Raw genomic sequence first — 20,471 nt, 5'->3', positions numbered from 1 at the left:
ATTAATTGGGATAAGTCATCTTTACAACCTCTCCAAAAGATGGAATTTTTGGGGTTTGAGATATGTACCACAAATAAGAGACTGTTTCTACCTGACAAAAAATCTTCTTTGTTGTTAAAGTCAGCTGGAGCCATAACAGAATGTACATTTTTCCGCCTCTACATTTGATTTCCAGAGTACTGAACAAAATATATCGACCAGGCAAAAGCAATTTTGATTGTCCCGTATTGGCCAAAAAGACCGTGGTTTGCTCTGCTACAACGATTAGCTACGGATCATCTGATCCTTCCAGAACAAGAGGACCTGTTAACTCAGGGACCAGCAGTGCATCCCAATCTGAGCCTTCTTCATCTTTCTGCATGGAGCCTGAATGGCGAATACTGAAAAGTAAAGGGTTTTCTAATAAATTGTCGGAAACACTTTTACAAAGCAGGAAGAAGGTGACGCGCCAAATATACTATAAAGCCTGGAGGGTATACAGCAATTGGTGTGAGTCGAATTCTAGAGATGCGGGTCAGTCCAATTCAGTTTTAGAATTTCTTTAAGGTGGATTCCAGAATGGTCTAAGTAGTAGTACGTTGAAAGTACAGGTTTCAGCATTAACAGTTTTTCTTGACAGAAAATTGGCAGAGGAAGAACATATCATCAGATTCTTCAAGGCACTCAAGAGACTTCGACCTACGGTCCATAACAGAGTGCCATCTTGGGATCTGAACACTGTTCTACAGGGTTTATGTGAGCCACCCTTTGAACCACTGGCGGATAGTTCTGATAAACATTTGACTATCAAGACTGCTTTTCTTCTAGCAATAACTTCAGCCAGAAGAGTAGGGGAATTGCAGGCATTATCAATTCTAGAACCATATTGTGTTATAAGTGATGACAGAATTACACTTCGTCTAGATACCACTTTCCTACCAAAGGTTGTTTCGAAATTTCACAGATCTCAAGAAATTTTCCTGCCTTCCTTTTGTAATAGCCCTTCCAATCAAAAAGAACAGAGATTACATTGCCTGGATGTCAGAAGATGTGTTCTGGAGTATCTTCATCGTACTGAGTCCTGGAGAAATTTCAATGCCTTATTAGTACTATTTTCCGGAAAATTCAGGGGTAAACCGGCCTCAAAATCAACCATAGCCAGATGGATCAAGCAGGCTACATCTCTATCTTATGCTCAACAAGGCAAACAACTGACTTCTGCGGGCAGAGCTCATTCTACCAGAGCAGTATCGACTTCCGCTAACTTGTGACAAAAAATAAAATCTTCTATGAACTCACCATGCCTCTCCGTGAATACTTTGGGATGTCTTCTTTCCAAAATGGGGTCATTTGGGGGGTATTTATAACATCCTGGAATTTTAGCTCCTCATGAAACATGACAGGTGGTCAGAAAAGTCAGAGATGCTTCAAAATGGGAAAATTTACTTTTGGCACCATAGTTTGTAAACGCTATAACTTTTACCCAAACCAATAAATCTAGGCTGAATGGTTTTTTTTTTTTAATCAAAAATATGTTTGTCCACATTTTTCGTGCTGCATGTATACAGAAATTTGACTTTATTTGAAAAATGTCAGCACAGAAAGTTAAAAAAATCATTTTATTGACAAAATTCATGTCTTTTTTGATGAATATAATAAAAAGTAAAACTCGCAGCAGCAATCAAATAGCACCAAAAGAAAGCTGTATTAGTGACAAGAAAAGGAGGTAAAATTCATTTAGATGGTAGGTTGTATGACCGAGCAATAAACCATTAAAGCTGCAGTGGTCTGAATGGAAAAAAAGGCTCTGGTCCTTAAAGAGACTCCGTAACAAAAATTGCATCCTGTTTTTTATCATCCTACAAGTTCCAAAAGCTATTCTAATGTGTTCTGGCTTACTGCAGCACGTTCTACTATCACCATCTCTGTAATAAATCAACGTATCTCTCTCTTGTCAGACTTGTCAGGCCTGTGTCTGGAAGGCTGCCAAGTTCTTCAGTGTTGTGGTTCTGTGATGCATCTCCCCCCTCCAGGCCCCTCTCTGCACACTGCCTGTGTATTATTTAGATTAGGGCAGCTTCTCTCTTCTCTCTTATCTTTTACAAGCTGGATAAATCCTCCTCTGAGCTGGCTGGGCTTTCACATACTGAGGAATTACATACAGGCAGAGCTGTCTGCACTCTGCAGGAAGAAACAGCCTGACACTTCAGTGGAAGATAGCTGCAGGAGGAAAGAAACACACAAATGATCTCTTGAGATTCAAAAGGAAGGGTGTATACAGCCTGCTTGTGTATGAATGTATTTTTCTATGTGTGGACATACTGTACATCAATCTACTTCCTGTTTTGGTGGCCATTTTGTTTGTTTATAAACAAACTTTTTAAAACTGTTTTTAACCACTTTTAATGCAGCGAGGAGCTGCGAAATTGTGACAGAGGGTAATAGGAGATGTCACCTAACGCACTGGTATGTTTACTTTTGTGCGATTTTAACAATACAGATTCTCTTTAAAGAGACTCCGTAACAAAAATTGCATCCTGTTTTTTATCATCCTACATGTTCCAAAAGCTATTCTAATGTGTTCTGGCTAACTGCAGCACTTTCTACTATGACAGTCTCTGTAATAAATCAATGTATCTTTCCCCTGTCAGACTTGTCGGCCTGTGTCTGGAAGGCTGCCAAGTTCTTCAGTGTTGTGGTTCTGCTATGAACTCACCCTTTCTGGCCCCTCTATGCACACTGCCTGTGTGTTATTTAGATAAGAGATAAGAGAGAAGAGAGAAGCTGCTCTAATCAGCTGGATAAATCGTCCTCTGAGCTGGCTGGGCTTTCACATACTGAGGAATTACAAACAAGGGCAAAGCTGTTTGCAGGAAGAAAAGAGCAGCCTGAAACTTCAGTGCATGGGGGAAAGAAACACACAAATGATCTCTTGAGATTCAAAAGGAATGCTGTATACAGCCTGCTTATGTATGGATGTATTTTCTATGTGTGGACATACTGTACATCAACCTACTTCCTGTTTTGGTGGCCATTTTGTTTGTTTACAAACAAACTTTTTAAAACTGTTTTTAACCACTTTTAATGCGGCGAGGAGCGGCGAAATTGTGACAGAGGGTAATAGGAGATGTCCCCTAACGCACTGGTATGTTTACTTTTGTGCGATTTTAACAATACAGATTCTCTTTAAGGGGTTTTATGACTGCAGTCCTTAAGTGGTTAATTACATATATATTTTGAAAAAAATTGATGCACCTCCTTCTGATGTTCAAAAGTGTATAAGATGTGTCTGTCTATACTGAGGTACCTATGCCTGGCTACCTATACTGAGGTACCTATGCCTGGCTACCTATACTGAGGCACCTATGCCTGGCTACCTATACTGAGGCACCTATGCCTGGCTACCTATACTGAGGCACCTATGCCTGGCTACCTATACTGAGGCGCCGTATGCCTGGCTACCTATACTGGGGGGCCGTATTCCTGGCTGCCTCTACTGGGGGCACCTATTCCTGGCTACCTATACTGGGGCACCTATACCTTGCTATTTAATGTAGGTTGGGGGCCGGGTCCATATTCTGCATCAGGGCCCCCGAGGTTTGTAGCTACGCTACTTTTGCTACTGTTCGGCATGGGCATTGGTGAGGCAGCCCCCATATGGATTCACCTCCGATGTGTTGCAATCTTTTGCCACCGGGTAACACCATACATGTTAAATGATGACACATTGAATTACATGAGCTGTCATTCGACTGTATGAAATTGCCAAACGGCAGTCGTGGCCGGCAGCGGGATCTGAACTGCCCAATGAGCGTGCATGCTATATATCAGAACCAGAATCTGGGTCGTACCTGGAATTGGTTTTGGCAAAACACAGTAAACATGCAAGACGTGGTAGGAATAAGACAGTACACAATATAACATTTGGCAGGGTAGAGGTCCATCATAAAATCAAGAGCAGTGTGTCATAACAGGAACGGCAGTATTGCAACAGCCCGTATACAAATCAATGAATGCAATATAACAAGTGGCAGGATAGAGGTCCATCAGAACCAAGAGCTGGATACAACAATAAGCAGCATCAGCCTAAGGTGGGAAAGGAGGAGGGATGATCTTCGGAGGAGGTGGGGGGGAGATAAGTGCTTCAAAAGTTAATGCTGTCCACAACTTTATAAAGTCGCGGAGCTCACACAAGCTCTTTTGCATAGATAACTGGAGTTTCTTAACTCTTCCTGTACTGGAAACAATATGAGGCTCATCTGTGCTAATAATGTTTTATTTCTTAGCTGTACTACACATACAAATCATTATATCATAAGTTTATTTTCACTTCAAATTCCCTTTAAAGAAAAGGTAGCCTAGGTGGGAAGGCTCACTTGCTATTCTCAGCTCTTGAGGACAGTCTGGAGATGTGCAGGTTGTCCAGACTGGCGACTTAGCCAGAGGCTTTTCTTGAGTTCAGTGTTGGCAGGTGGTGCAGAACATCGACCTCTCTAATCATCAGAGGAAATTGACTGGGCCTACGATCATTTCCAGTTGAGGCGGGGGTGGAGGGAGGAGCAGATAAGTTCTCAGCAGCGGACACCTGGCCTTCAAGTCCACAGTAAAAGTTGCTGAGCTCCATAACTAGCTAAGTGCTTGGTGTTGTATGCTGTGGGGGAGGCTTGTAGTTAGTGACAACCTTGAACTCCTTCCAGACTGCTCTAGGGTCATTTGAGCCGAGGTTATGCCTCAACCTATCCACAATACTCCTTTCTGGCAACTCTAAGTTTGCAGTTTAGGGTGTGTCTTGCCTTCCTGTAGTCCTCCTGGATACTGGACCTAAACAAGGGTTTCTTGATCCTTCACAGTTAACGCACCTTGTTGGTGAACCACAGTTTGTTGTTTGGGAAGACTTTGATGGACTTGGTTGGTATGCAAGAGTCTTCACAGAAGATAACATAGGAGGTGATGATGTCTGCCCATTCATTTAAATAAATAGTTTACACACACCACACCACAGTATTACTGTTTACAGTTACTTTTACATTTTATTTATCATGTCTCTAGTCCAGACACTTTGTGCCTGAAGAAGTGGGTTTAGAATTCAAAGTAACCGTTATGGTAACCCACTTTTATGAGTGTAGCATGTATCATACATGCTTTCTATATGTATGAATTTACTATACTACATTGGGTGCTGTTACAGTCTTTCCTTGTTAGTCTTTCCTAAAATCCAGGTGTAATCTATCATGTATACATAGCTTTAGAAGAGGGAGCAAGCGCCAATGCTGATGAAGGCCACTGACAGGGATTAGTTGAGGCAGAGGGAGACTAGTGTGTAAATAACATTTACCATTGCATCTCTTTCGGTGACTTGCGTATTGAAACCTGTAGTAAAGACATGCAGCAGGTTGGGTACTCATAGGTTAGCTGAAATCCGGGTCAGGTGGGTTTCACTAATTTAAAATGGCATTCAGGTCAGATGCAGATAGAGCAGCTTTATGTGGTGTGGATTGCATTGTTACAATATAGTGATATCAAAGCAGTTTATTCACATGTACTTAAAATAAAGGTGATAGGTTCACTTTGCTTGTCTTTACAATCCCTGGTGTGAGTTCACAAAAGCAGGTCAAAAACTGAGCTCTAAAACTTTATTCAGTTACTCCTCATACATATAAGCCCAATACGGTGTGAATCCGCTCCATCATTAAAATCAAAGATAAAGAGCAAAGGCACCCAAGAAGAATGAAATGATGACAATAGAGTCCGACTTCATTTTATAAAAAGAACACAGCATAAGACTTTATGTAAGAGTTACTGAGATATTTTACAATAAACTTTTGTGAGAGACCTACACCTCAAACTGTTCCTTATTATAGAGGCAAGTCCTACCCTACCTCTGTTTTTACCTGTCTTAATAGTTTTTATCCTTTTTGGGCGCCCCTGTTTCATTTTTTATTGCTAATACTGTAGTTCCATGGGCACCTGCGTTCCTTAGGAATATTATGGTAAGACACTGGAGCGTTTTCACTTTATCAGGATTGACCAAATCGGAGTGGTCCATCCAGGGATGGTTAATGAAATGCAACTAGTTAGTACTTGAAATTAAATGTATGTAAATTGTATGCAGCCGTCCACTAAAACTGGACCAGTGAAAATCGTCATTCAATAATTTTGATTGTTCCAGTTACAATTTCTATGCCATTTGAATGCAATTTGGAATTATTTGAATCTTGATGACCATATTTGCCAATTTCTCCAAAACTATAATTTGTGGTATCGGGGCAACACTGAATAAAGTACATAGAGAACTTATTTTTGATGACTGCTATTCAACTAAATTCCATATGAGGGTTTGCTTCTCTGGTGTGTGTTTTTTCCTTTTTGCCTCATTAAAATGATAGTGGATAATGTTACTGGTTCATGCTGGATTTGTAGGTAGGCCACATGGGCACTAGGCCACACACTTAAGATTGTGCCTATTTATCCAGAGCAGGATCATCCACCAGGAAACCTAGGCAGGTGCCTGGGGCCCTAGCAGGTGTCAAGGGACCCACCTGCCACCTTCTTTGACCTCTCTCCATTTCTGCTTAACAAAAGAACCACAAGGGGGTGCCAAATCTACTACCTTGTCTAGTGCTCCATTTCATCTTAATCCATCTCTGTACTTATTTATGCATTCCTGAATATAAGGCTGGATTCACGCTGTGCGTGTTGTATAACGCATGTATTCTCATTTGTGTGGACTGCAATGGAGACTGGACATAGACTTTGATTTAAAGCCTACATGCAGTAAGTTAGAATACAGAAGTGTGAACAGCCCCGTCGAATTGTATGGGTAGTAAGATGACCTGCAGAATTCTTCTGCAGCGTAATGGAAAGGGCCCTAAGAGTAAGCCTGTTGTTCTGCAGCTCTTTCACATTAACATCAAATCTAATAATCTATCGAGCAGACTTGGACTGTAGTGCATTATTAGCTGGCAAAAGTTTGCAAGCCACACCTGGGTCATATCAGATCATAGTAAAGATTGTAAGAAGGTAACTGATTTCAGTTACATAGTTGAAGAAGGGTTCACATACCTGCCATGAGAGCTTTTTTCTTTTTTAAAAACTGGACTACATAGGTATAGTACATACGGTTGGCACTGAAGAAGCTTCAATCCTAACATTTGCGCTTTTCTCCTGTTGGACTCAAAGTGCTCAAGAGCTGCAGCCACTAAGGGCGCGCTCAAGAGACCACCCTGCAGTGTTAGGAAGCCTTGCCCAAGGACTTCTTACTGAATAGGTACTAACCCTAGCCAGGATTCGGACTCTGGTCTCCCATGTCAAAGGCAGAGCCCTTAATCAGTACACTAACATTTGACTACAGTTGCAGGGCTGCTATTTCACTATCCTTTTAAGAATCCTGCAATCTATTATGACACTGATGAGGAATTCAAAATCCAATAGTAGTCAATGTTCAAAATAATCCTGTCCAGGTGTTGTGTGACACACTGTAGTTTTGTCTATAGCAGAGGTGTCAAACTCAAGTACACTGTCAGCCAAAATTGAATACTGGGGCCAACCTCAATGTCTAATGCCACCTCCCTCCCTTATACAGTTCCCTGGTGTCTAGCGGTCCTCTCCCTCCCTTACCTCAAAGTGACAGTGTTTCGATTTGAGGTGGCCGCACTGTGCCCCTTCCTTACCAGTGTGCTACACTAAGCTCAGGCAAGCTGTGCAGTCATTGGCACAGCATGTGGCTGGCCCGTGTGGAACTCTGCCCACTTAGGGTCTGATCCTCGGCACTTCCTATTGTCTCCCTCTCTCTTCGGTTTCAGTGCTTAGCTGTATAGGCTTAGCTTTCAGGTGCTCATGGGCCAAACATAATGCAAAGTGGGAAACCACTTGCAGGCCAAATTTGATGGTACTGCGGACCAGATTTGGGTTGACATGGATGGTTTATAGGACCCTCTTCCAAAATAGGTTTTGTAGAAACTTTTATTTCAGGAAAAGAGAACTTAAAGTCCACTAGGCTTTCACTCCACTCTGGTTGCATGCGGGCTCAGCATGTTTTAGGCTACTTCAGTGACCATTAGTCATACTGAAACACAGCAACAAGATATTATGCTGGGTACACACGTTACAATTTTCTGTTTGATTTTACCACCCGATCGTTTTTTCCGCTCGATTCTGCACTTGATTCTCTTATCTTGGCTCATTTTCCTTATCTTTTTCCATTCACTTCTATGAGAATCGAGCGCAGAATTGATTGGGAGTAATATCGGACATGAGGGAATCTATCAATCGGCTGCATCTATCGTACGGAAAATTGTAACGTATGTACCCAGCATTAGACTCACTCCAGCATTGAAGCACAGAGATTATTCTGTTTTCTGCTGACACTCATGGACAGTATCAATGAGATCCAAATACATCTGGCTTGCATGTAAACAGTTAACCAATCAAAATCAGCAGGAAGTGCTCAAATCTGAGCTACATACTGTTGGCATGAATTCTGTATGTAAGTCAGAAGTACGGTACTTGCATCTTGTTGAGCAATTCTAGCCACTCCATTCTCTGTATTGGTCTGGCTGGTACCATGCATTTTGCTACAAAACTAGACAATAGGCATTGCATTCTGCGTTCTCCAGATGCGAAATTGAACACTGAGCAGAAGAATGTCTATGTGAGTGCCATTAAATAGATTCATGTCTTCTTTTGTTTTTCACTGGTGCTTACCCTATCACTCTCCCAGCAGCTTGCCTAAAGCCTTGTACACGTATGAAGTACGTCACCAGAGGAATCAGGACTCCATCCCTCTGGCGACAGTTCGTGGCCGACACTGAACAGACGTGTCGCTAGCCTCTAGTCTAGTTCTGTTGCTATGCAGATGGGCTGGCAGGGTAAGGTAGTGAACAGTGCCACCTTTGCCCGAGGCATCCAAGGTGGTTGGAGACTGTTGCACATACTAGATATTAGGCAGATGCAGGCCCATCAAGTGTGTGTATACTACTTTAGTTCAGTACGCAGGTTCACATTGCTACATGGTACCGTTTATTAGACAAATGGTGGACAGAGTAACCTTTTTTTAAAAGTCTGTTGTAAACTTTTTCTTCCTCCAATGGCCATCTTGGGCTGTTGTGACACACCAGCTGATCCATATATCTGCTGAAAATAGGGTATTCAAGTACCTGATACCGCTGCCTCTATTGACTACAGTAATTCCTATGTTTGACGATAGATTAGTAGGAATTGCAACTCCTATTCGAGATGGAAAAAGGCCTGTTAGGACATCTATCTTCAATGTAATGCTTAGCTTTGCTTTTTTTCTGATGTATTTTTTTTTTGCCAATGAGTGTTTATTTTGGAAGCCTTAGAGGTTTTTCAAGCTATGGTATTGGTAGGTGTAAACAGAGAGGTGCACCAATATATATTTTTAGTAAAGATTTTGACCATTTGATTGTCATGGCGATTGCCAGTTACAGACTCCCTGCTGAATCATTAATAATTGGCTGAAGGGTGACCTCAGGGGCCCTATAGAAACCCTAAAAGTATTTGTTAGATTAGAAAATTACCTGCTGGTAGCTAAAAATGTATGTAGGTATACAATAATTCTACTTACTGACCTGTTATGTAATGTTCTCCAATACAATGCCTAAGTCAAGGACTTTAGCAGATGTCGCTGTACAGTAGGTTGACGTTTTTAAATTTCATGAACATGGGGCTGTTCTTTTTAACTATATATTACATATGCATGTTGTAGTTACAGCAGAGGCATTTATGTACAGTGTGATTCTGCACCTGCTGCTCAGTGATGACCTTTCCGTATATTCCATCTTCCAGATGTACACTATTTATCTTCTGCACTCCGGACAATATGATCCTTCTCCTGCTTTCATCACCTGTCGATACTCTGACCTGTTGCGATTGAGGAAAAGCCTACGCTCTTGTTATCCTGAAGAAATGAGAAATGTCTCCTTTCCTCACAAGCGCCTGCGTAAGAACTTCACAGGAGAAACCATTGCAAAGCGCAGTCGTGCTTTTGAGCAGTTCCTCTGCCATGTGTCTTCACTGCCTGCCCTACGATATTCTCCACAGTTTCTGGGCTTCTTCTACTTGCATGACATGAAGAAGGCACAGCAGCTCACCCGTACAGGCTTATACAAACTAGCACACCCATTATGGACCAACTGCCATTACCTGCAAGAGAAACTCTGTCCTCCTTGGTCTTCATCCCATCAGCTGCTAGTCCTGGCTGGCCTGGTGGTGTGCCATGAGGAGCTGGATTCGTTGGCAGATGCTCAGGCTTACAGCGAACGGGCAATAACTCTTCTGCAGGAATCATTAGAGCAGAACGTGACTCTACTTGTTGCTTTCCTCCAAGCACACATCCAGCTCTCATGGAGAGTAGGCATAGACAAGAGGACCTCTGAGGCTGCTTTGCTGAAACTGAAGGAGGCTGGACAGGCTACCACCAACACTCCCACTCTGAAAGAGATTCTCATCCGAGAAACAATAAGCTGACTTGTGCAAAGCCAAAAGTATCTGATAATAATATGGATTGTTTTTATAGACAATTTGCTTTTTTCTTTTAACCACTAGTTGGCTGATTCAAACTGGCTTAGTGGTAGGGAAAAAGTGTCAAAACTTTACCTAAAGGCCCTGATCAATAATACATTATCTGCATTATTGATTTTACACCAATTAACAGATATTAACTTATCCTCTCCAGTATGTAATATAAAACTTTTACTGTGTGCTTATTCTTAAATTGGCTACCGTTGCCGATTTGCCAAGGTTGTAACGCCTTTGGTCTGCTATTAAGTTAGAAAAGCTTTGCAACCTCCATTTCCAAAACTTTTGTAAAAGAGCGTTTTTATTGTATTCGATTTATTACAAAAAGAGGTCACTGCAGGTGACTAATAATACTACTGCCACCAACACCATGCCTAGAATTGCCTTGGTTGTCTCAGTCACACAAATATGCTTTTTCAATTGGCTTTTAGCAATCCTCACTATGATCTGATGAGACTGAGAATTGCAAACTTATCAGGCAGAAAATGTATTTTATAAATCCAGTTCAGTTTTGGCTGATTAGACCCTTTTCAACTTCCCTCTAAATACTGTCATTGCTTCTAAAGTATTTCTTTTTGATACTTAACATAAACCTTTATTACTTAAAGTTGGCATTACTTGAGGACAGAATTGGGCAGCCCTGGGCTAGGTCAACTAATTCCTCCGTTGAATATGCACGCAGAAGTCTACTCCCAGCCGTGGCGAGCAATTCAGAACTGTGCATGCATGAATTCCGAACCACATGTGCACAGCAAGAGGAAGTGATTGTCAACAAGGGTACTCATTCACTGAGCATGTGCGCAGTTCAGAATTGCTTGTGGAAGCAGTAGGCTATCGCGTAAATGAACAGGTTGCACCTGCAACGCATATAAAGATACATGTTCATGTCTGTGATAGCCTCCTGCACCAGCGGTAACGTGTGCAAAGGTACGCATGGCGGCTCGCAAAAACGAAAATAGTTGACGGCATGGGATTGGAGAAGCTGTCAGTGACTGCAAGGGCACAGGATGGCTGGTAGAAGCCAGTAAGTGAAACTTTAAGTTAAGGTTCCCTTTAAAATACAGGCATGTCTCCTCCAGTATATACAGAAAAAGCTGTTACTTGATGCTTATATTTCTACTGAACTAACTACTGTGTGTACTGATCTTTTTAATTCCCAGTGCCTTGTAAGCGCTCCCATTCCACATAATTCTTCTGCACTTTTTTTTTTTTTTTTCCAAAGATGGCGTTCAGCAAATGGAGTCATTTTTGTAATGCAGACAACAGGAGTTGTACTTTTATTTTAAAACAAAACCTAAAAAATCCCCAAACCAACACACCAATTAAAAATTGAAGCAATTAATGAATTAAAAATCTAAAGCAATTTTAGATACCCTTTAAAGTATATTTTTATTGCTGTCTGTGCCCTCACTTCCTGTTGTGTTTTAGGGGCAGGAAACCCATTCAATGGGAGCAGACAACACTGAGACAAATGTCACTGTCATAGGAAAGGGTAAGAATCTGTAGTTTTTTTTGAGCTACACGACACGACATGGGTACAGGTGCGCAATTACATTAATGACGCTTAGCAACTGTCACAGGGGACGTGCATGCATTGTAACAGCAGATGACTACTCGTTCACGCCCATCGTGCGACATCACGCATACCCACCGGCAGGAAGATGGATCGGGGAGTGCTCATCATGGGATGTTGTTGGATCCATCTTCCTACATCGCAGTGGTGAGTTTGTAGCTTAATTGATTTGCTTTCATTAAAAGTACACTCAGTGTTTTCATAGAATTTTGTGAAGAAAAGGGTGAGTAGGTGAACTGATACAAGTGGCTGTGAGTATTGCTAGTCAATGCACGTATGTTGCCTGTGGAAATCCGGCTGTTGCTTTCAGTCTGCTTTGTAAAGCCTCGTACACACGCATGACTTAAAGGACAACTGAAGTGAGAGGGATATGGAGGCTGCCATATTTATTTCCTTTTAAACAATACCAGTTGCCTGGCAGCCCTGGTGATCTTTTTGGCTGCAGTAGTGTCTGAATCACACCAGAAACAAGCATGCATATAATCTTCTCAGATCTGCCAAACACCTCGAATGCTGCATGTATGTTCAGGGTCTTTGGCTAAAACTATTAAAGGCAGAGGATCAGCAGGACAGCCAGGCAACTGGTATTGCTTAAAAATAAATAAATATGGCAACCTCCATATCCCTCTCGCTTCAGTTGTCGTTCAAAGTTGGCTGAGGTGGTTTGTAAATACTGCCTCAGCCGATAGTCAGGTGTGTGTACAGTAGCCCCTGCTGGCAAGCGATCTGACATGCAGATCAACTTGGCCGGGTGACTGCCAACTCCCCCGCCCACCACATGATGTCACATGCACCACTCTGTGTTCCTTGCCGCATAGCAACAAACCGGGATGACAGCTGATTAGAGAGAACCTGAATGTTGGAGGTCACACAATATTCTTTTACATAGTGATACATGACACACTATTAGTTGCTAAATGACTAATGCAGCTTAGAAAAAGGGAAGCCGTATCTGATTGGCTGCTGTACATGTTTTCTTTGACATATTTTATACACCTTGTTTTTATGTTTCTTCTATGGCTTGCAGCTCTTGTGAGGTCAAACAATGACCGAAACCAAATAAATAAAAGCAGCATTTTTTATTTCATAAGATAAAATAAGTATTTACTCTAATTCTTTACAATTGGAAGACAAATTAACATGCAAGACTGAAGAGGAGTGGAAAATTCCCCTGGCTTTCAGATCTCCATTGACCAAGGAAATTTAAGCTGTGCTAAGCAAATGAAAGCCACTAACTGTTTTATATCAGCTTACAGCCAACTGATCAGCAATGCATAGCCTTCATTTGCTAGCATGGCTTTCACATCCTTGGTCAGTGGAGATTTGCTGTTTAGGAGAACATTTTCTTCAACCCCAACTCTCAGCGCTGTGACACATTACTGCAGAGTTGTAGCAGGTTGGGAATGTAATGATCCAGTTTTTCATTCAGATTAGAGTTTGTAGTGATCTGGTTAGTGCTTGACTTGCTGGTTGTACTTAGGCTCACAGTTGGCTTTTCGGAGGATCTCGCCTTACATAGAATAGACCTTCTTGAGCAATTGTGACTGCCAGAGTCCCATCTCTTCTCCACAAGCAGCCATGGACCAGCCCACGACTGTTACCTGGAGATGTAAATTAATAATGAACAGAATTCTCCATTTAAGAAAAAATTCCAAACAAGTTTAGAATTTTACATCTATCCATGTATAGGCAACATGAAATGGACCCTTGTGATATATACAGCAGGCCTGCATTACAGACTTAGGCTTTTTGCCACAGTCAAGAACAGTTGTTGCTGTGACCAGACCACACTGCTTTCTCCCTCTACATACAATCCACTAGTCAGCCAGTGTTATGCTGGTGACACATGGTTCGTTCGCGCACGCTATTTCCTCGCTCGATTCCCGTCGATTCGTTTATTTCCAACATGTCCGATTTGGATTTCGATGGATCGTTAGGTCGATTCGCATGCAGAGTAACGATCCATCGAAATCCAAATCGGACATGTTGGAAAAACAAATCGACGGGAATAGAGCAGGAAATAGAGTGCGCGAACGCACCGTGTGTATTCAGCATAAGGGAGGGATCAAACTTGCAGGGATTGCGTGTGATTTCCCTGCATGCAAATTATCATTAAATCTGACAGCCCATGTAAATAATTGAGCTCGTTCACATTTAATGCAAATTTCTGCAAGCAGTTTTCCCACATTACATTTGTTCTCCTTTAAAATTATTACCTATTTTGTCTAATTGTGCATGCATTGTAACTGCATATACGCCGCAAGTGTGAATAGAGTTTCATCCCCACTTGTGCATGTTTTCAGCAATGCACAGAGCGTGCGATACGCAAGGATCTGCACTGTCTGATGTTCCCACTCTATGGACTGCGACTGGGTAATGCAACACGTGGTGGCTTCCTTTTTTGTGCAAATCAGTGAGATCCCATTTATTATAAATGAATGGGATCTGGTTCGGAAAGGAAAAAAGTGCCATGCATGGCTATACATACCGCACGGCCTCATGGGTTGCAAGCAGCACACAAGTGGGGACGAGGCTTAAAGGGAAGGTCCGAGATCAATAAATTTTTTTTTTTTTAAATCTACTTACCTGGGGATTCCTCCAGCCCCTTGCAGCCGTCCTGCGCCCTCGCTGCAGATCTGGTGTCTCCCGGTCCCCTCTGGTGCAGATGCCAACCTCGCCAGGTCAGCATCTGCTTGCGCTTCAGCATGCGGCTGACTGAGTCGCACTGACATCATCCGGACTGTACTGCGCCTGCGCAGTACAGTCGGGTGACATCAGCGCAACTACGTGAGACACGCTGGAGCGCAAGTAGGCCTCTTGTACCGGATGGGTCCCTTGGTCACCGGCGGATAGCGGAGCTGAGGCAAGGGCACATGACGGCTGCAAGGGGCTGTAAGAAGCCCGATGTAAGTAGATTTGATTATTTTCCACCTCGGACCTTCCCTTTAACAGTCACTAGTAGATATAATCAGTGACATGTTAAGATTGCAGCTTGGTTGCAAATTCCATGTAGCTTGGATTTGAGACAATCCATAACAGCAGCTACTGCATCATATCCGCCCCATTTCAGGTCTCGTACAAATTTAACAATATTTACAGAAATTCAGAACTACTGTTTAAGCATCTGGCTTAAAGTGAATCAGAGATGAAAAAACTAAATATAACCAGTAACTTTTCTATATATCATATCTAAAGTTTACATTACCCAGCAAATCTAGCTGCAAACCGCTTCAACAGTGTATGATTATTTATTCCTGTGATACAAGAGCAGCCATGTTCTGCTTGTCATCATTACACAGGCAAGCGGCTCTGCATCTCCATCTCTCAGCCTGTAAAAACTCCACTCCCCTCTCCTCCCTGGGGAAAAAAAACACCTCAAAATGCCTAGGCACTTGAAGAGCTGTGGTCGAGGCTCGTTTACTTTATAGTGAATTGGGGTATTAAAATAAAAGAAAAAGTATTTGGCTTTAATGCCCTATAAACTATATGTAAGGGGCACAATTATGCAAGGAGTAAAGGCTTATCTCAGATCCACTTTAAAGTAGAAGGAGAGAGCTAGTGATTCACTGATGTTGGTTTTCGGATCAGCATAGCCGTAACTGATCACCTGAATACTCCTGACTTCCACTGAACAAGCAGACCGGATCAGGACTTACCTGCCTTCTGTGTCATGTTGCGTTTCACATGATTCCAATGCGTCTACCTTCCAAACTGGAAGGAGGAAGTATCTGAAAGCACATGAACCACCACATGACATGGAAGGCCCTGTTAACTTGTACAGTGCTGAACAGCAGCAGACGTGAGTATTTAGCTATGCTGATTTTGAACACCAACACAACTTTTCACCTAATGTCGATTCTTTGCATTTCTGTGCACCTATACTTCCAATTACCCCAAGAGAAATGCTAGACCTTCCATTCTCCCCCTTTACCTGCCCAGTGGCTTTCACACTGATACAGCATCCACTCATCAGCCCTGAACTGAGCATGGAACCACATGGAATGGTCCAGGGACGTTGTGAAGTACATGCGGAGTTGCCTGTGGGGCAAAAGTGCTGTTTCCAGGAAGGAATAGTCCGAGATATAGGCAGCTACACAGTAATGTAATCTCATGTCACCGGGACCTAAGTAGCAGACAGAGAACATGGAATAGAAGTGGATTATTATTTTGTATATTTTTATTCTTATCTATTTAAAAACACATTTTAATATACAGATATATATTATGTTTATATTTGTCTCAAACTTTTAAAACTTTTAACCAAATAAAACTGTTTACTAAAACTCTTGGGCTTTTTTTTTTTTTTTTTTAGCATCTTAAAGGGATACTGTAGGGGGGTCGGGGGAAAATGAGCTTAACTTACCCGGGGCTTCTAATGGTCCCCCGCAGACATCCTGTGTTGGCGCAGCCACTCAACAATGCTCCGGCCCTGCCTCCAGTTCACTTCTGGAATTTCTGACTTTAAAGTCAGAAAACCACTGCGCCTGCATTGCCGTGTCCTCGATCCCGCTGATGTCACCAGGAGTGTACTGCGCAGACACAGACCATACTGGGCCTGCGCTGTGCGCTCTTGATGACATCAGCGGGATCGAGGACACGGCAACGCAGGCGCAGTGGTTTTCAGACTTTAAAGTCAGAAATTCCAGAAGTGAACTGGAGGCGGGGCCGGAGCATCGGTGAGCGGCTGCGCCAACACAGGATGTCTGCGGGAGACCGTTAGAAGCCCCGGGTAAGTGCAACTCATTTTCCCCCGACCCCCCCTACAGTATCCCTTTAATGACAAGCTGACTTATAAAAACGTCCTGCTAGAGCCTCTTAATGGCTCCAGGACGTTTTTATAAGTCAGACAGTGCTGCTGCCACAGTGCGTGTGCACCCACGCTCCCACACGAGAAAATAGTGGAAAAAAAAACAAAAAAACTACACCTTTATTTCCAAATACTATATTGTCACCGTACTTTGTACTAGGGGCATAATTAAAATGTTATGACCAGAACAAATAGGCAGTTAAATTGTGTGGGTTTTATGCACAGTAACAGTGTTTATATTAACCTTCCTGGCGGTAACCCCGTGCGCTGCCTGGCCAATCAGTGCCAGGCAGCGGTGAGGGGTGGATCGGGACTCCCAATGACGTCACGATGATGCCGAAGGCAATCGAAGCGGGGGGATGCTGCTGAGCAGCGGCTCTCATGTAGCGAGCTCGCTACATGATTTAAAAGAAAAAAAAACTGCTGCGCTGCCTCCTGGCGGAATTTATTAGACCGCCAGGAGGGCTAAAACTATTACCCAACCCGGTCCTCGAGGCCCACCAACAGTGCACGTTTTGTGGAAATCCACAAAGGTAGTTAATTAGCTCTGCTGAGACACTAATTACCTCACCTGTGCATGTTTGTGGTTTCCTGCAAAACATGTACTGTTGGTGGTACTTGAGGACAGGGTTGGGGAACTCTGCTTTTAGGGGGTGAAATTGGAGAAAGTGTTTAATTTTTTCCTTGAAAATGCATAGAAAATAAAGTAATTACTGAAAATGAGTATCCACTCCAAAAAGCCCAATTGGTGAGGAAAAAAAAAAAAAACAAGATATAGATCATTTTGTTGTGATTAGTAGTGATTAAGCCATTGGCAAATGAAAGGGATGAGCACTGAAAGGTAAAAAATCGCTCTTGTCCATTAGGGTAAAAATGCCTTTGGGGTGAAGTCGTTAAAGCATACCTGAAGTGAAATTTAAAGGGAAGGTCCCAGCAAATAATAATAATAATGGATCTATTTACCCGGGGCTTCCTACAGCCCCTGGCAGCCGTCCTGTGCCCTCACTGCAGCTCCGCTCCCAGCCAGTTGCCTGGGATCCCCTCTGGGGCAGATGCCGACCTCGCCAGGTTGGCATCTACTTCACCTTCAATGAGAGCCGCTCTCTGTCCCGCTCACGTGGTCTGGAGTGTACTGCGCAGGCGCAGAACTACTGAACACGCCACACCATGCACGGCTCTCACACAGGGGCAGTAGATGCCAGTCGGTATCTGCAGAGGGGATCCTGGGCCACCGGCTGAGAGCGCAGCTGCAGCGAGGGCACAGGACGCCTGCCAGGAGCTGGAGGAAGCCCTGGGTAAGCTGATTTTTTTTTTTTTTTAAATTTACAGCTTGGATCTGCTCTTTAAACTAAGAAATGATTATATCTATAGTCCTAATAATAATATATAGGACTTTCATTAAATTCCGCTTTTTTAAAAAAAAATTTTTTTTTAAACTAAGCCTCTAATTTTAAGGCTTTTATTGCCTCAGCTGAATGACAACAGTTTGTTTTAATTCCGATCTTGAACTACTGTTTCTCCCCCCCCCCCAATCAAAATCTGTTCTTCACAGACACCCACTGTGCTTCAGAGACACACAGTTCTCTGCACTTTTAGGTTTGTTTTCATTTTTAAAAACATGCTCCCATTGATTTGCTTTAAAATCGTGGCAAGATTACCACAATCGAGATTAAAAAAACAAAACAAACCATTTTAATGCAAATCAATGGGAGCATGTTTTTCAAAATGTGTCTCTGCCCTTTGAAATATTTCCCACCATGGAAAAGTTTTTTTGGCTTGTATTTTATCATCATCAGTGAAAATAAGGCCCTTTCCACACTTGAACACGTTGGAAAATGGAAGAGCTGAGGCAACACATGGCACTTCCGTTCCAATGTGTTTTTTCTTCACTTTTCGACTCCATTCTCTACAGTGAATGGAAATTGTGCTGCGTTTTCAACCATGCATAATGATTCTGCTGTGAATCACAAAACATGGATGGGGACATTGGACCTTGCAGGCTGTGCACTTCTGATGTTCCTGCAGACCGCATCTCTGCGAATCGAGGCAAAAAAAACCCCGCAAGTGTTGGTGTGCGAGCCCTCTGCACGTGCCCAGTGTAACCAAGCTCTGTTGACATTCCCTTATTGATAGGCTTGCCGAGGTCTCAGCACTGGAACAAAGTGGAGGAGGAAGACTCTATATTATCCAGAGCAGAGTTGACCAAACCTGTCCTCAAGGCCCACCAACAGTGCACGTTTTGCACGAAACCATACACAATCAAAGGTGGAATAATTGGTGTTGCAGCAGAGCTCATAACCTCTGTGGATTTATACAAAACATGCAGTGTTGGTGGGCCTTGAGGACAGGGTTGGGGAACACTGATCCAGAGTCTTCCCTCTACCTACCTAGTTAAGTACCCATAAAGGGGCATTTTTTTCACCATAAGTTTTTTCTTTAATGAGAGGAGGCTACCAATGCTGGGGCTTCAGAAGGGGGCATGGTTGGGCTATACTCATCCACTCTTCTCTGTCAACCAGTGTAGAAGGAAAAGGGGGGGGGGGGGGGGTGATTATATTCAGGTGAAATTAGCCCATTAATATTGGGGTAACTGGATGCACTGGGTAACTTTTTCATGGAAATTAGCTTTTACTGATCCTGAAAACATGACCCATGTAAAAATTCCTTGCTGCAAATGTATACACATAACTGAAGTTGCATACATGTTGTGGTTCTATACCACTAAACCTTGCTGTGATCTGCAGCAGAGACTTGCCCTCCGACATTCAGGCCTAATGTTTTTTTGTTTTTATAGATCGCTTAGGATCCATTCACACTGTTGCATGCATAGACCTTTTAACTCAAGAGTTGTGCTAATGCTAGAATTACTTCATTACAATGTGTGAAAAGATGCAAGCAGCAGCGAGTTATACATTACACTGCATGTTGTCCATAATGTGAACCACTGAATGGCAATACGTTGCCATGCATTACTTATTTCATGACAACTTTGCCTTCTGACTTCACAAATAGCCCACACTCACAGCAAATAGCATTTTAATGTTTGCCCCTTTAGAACATTTTCCAAAATATTGGGCCTAATATAGGTGGCTGAGAAGAATGCTTTTTATAATATGGCCCTAAGATATTTATTTTGTGCTACTCAGATTTAGTGGCCAATACAGACATGCATGTGAGATTTTCATACTTCATTGTTCAGCTAGCATACATAGTATCTTGTCTGGGTCACAGCAGACCACAGTAAGGCCTCTTTTCCACGGACTGTTGATAGGCAGTGAAATGCATATCAAACTCTCACAATTGCTGCCTGGTAACTGCTCACTACTGCCTGGTAACTGCTTGCTGGGCATACAGCTCAACAGTCCATGGAAAAGAGGCCTAAAGAATTGACAAGCGAAACAACAATTGTGCACCAGGAATATGCAAATACATGCAGCTAGAAAATGGACCAATTGAATAAAGCCAAATTGGAATTGAAGTGGTCAATTTCAAATTTGCATCTCATTGACCATCCCAAATTATGAAACTAGCAAGGGCTGAAAATTTGACCTGAAGGAGAAATTTTACATGTAG

General features: G+C 42.6%; 2 protein-coding genes across 11 annotated transcripts in view; one reads left to right on the top strand and one right to left on the bottom strand.

The window, feature by feature from the left end:
* SNX21 (sorting nexin family member 21) overlaps positions 1 to 13,657 on the top strand; it is a 368,146-nt gene extending 354,489 nt beyond the window's left edge. For all 10 annotated transcript variants that reach the window (XM_068263250.1, XM_068263247.1, XM_068263249.1 and 7 more), the window contains one exon: positions 9,787 to 13,657. In XM_068263250.1, coding sequence (XP_068119351.1) covers positions 9,787 to 10,467 — 681 coding nt within the window. In that variant the 3' untranslated portion in view covers positions 10,468 to 13,657. The remainder of the gene's footprint in view (positions 1 to 9,786) is intronic.
* ACOT8 (acyl-CoA thioesterase 8) overlaps positions 13,156 to 20,471 on the bottom strand; it is a 27,051-nt gene continuing 19,735 nt past the window's right edge. The window contains exons 5-6 of the mRNA XM_068263254.1: positions 16,023 to 16,214; positions 13,156 to 13,692 (exon numbers count right to left, since the gene is read on the bottom strand). Coding sequence (XP_068119355.1) covers positions 13,574 to 13,692; positions 16,023 to 16,214 — 311 coding nt within the window. The 3' untranslated portion in view covers positions 13,156 to 13,573. The remainder of the gene's footprint in view (positions 13,693 to 16,022; positions 16,215 to 20,471) is intronic.

This window comes from Hyperolius riggenbachi, chromosome 12, assembly GCF_040937935.1.
Source record: "Hyperolius riggenbachi isolate aHypRig1 chromosome 12, aHypRig1.pri, whole genome shotgun sequence".
In the NCBI taxonomy this organism is placed as follows: Eukaryota; Metazoa; Chordata; class Amphibia; order Anura; family Hyperoliidae; genus Hyperolius; species Hyperolius riggenbachi.
This window is presented reverse-complemented; position numbering and strand designations above follow the sequence as displayed.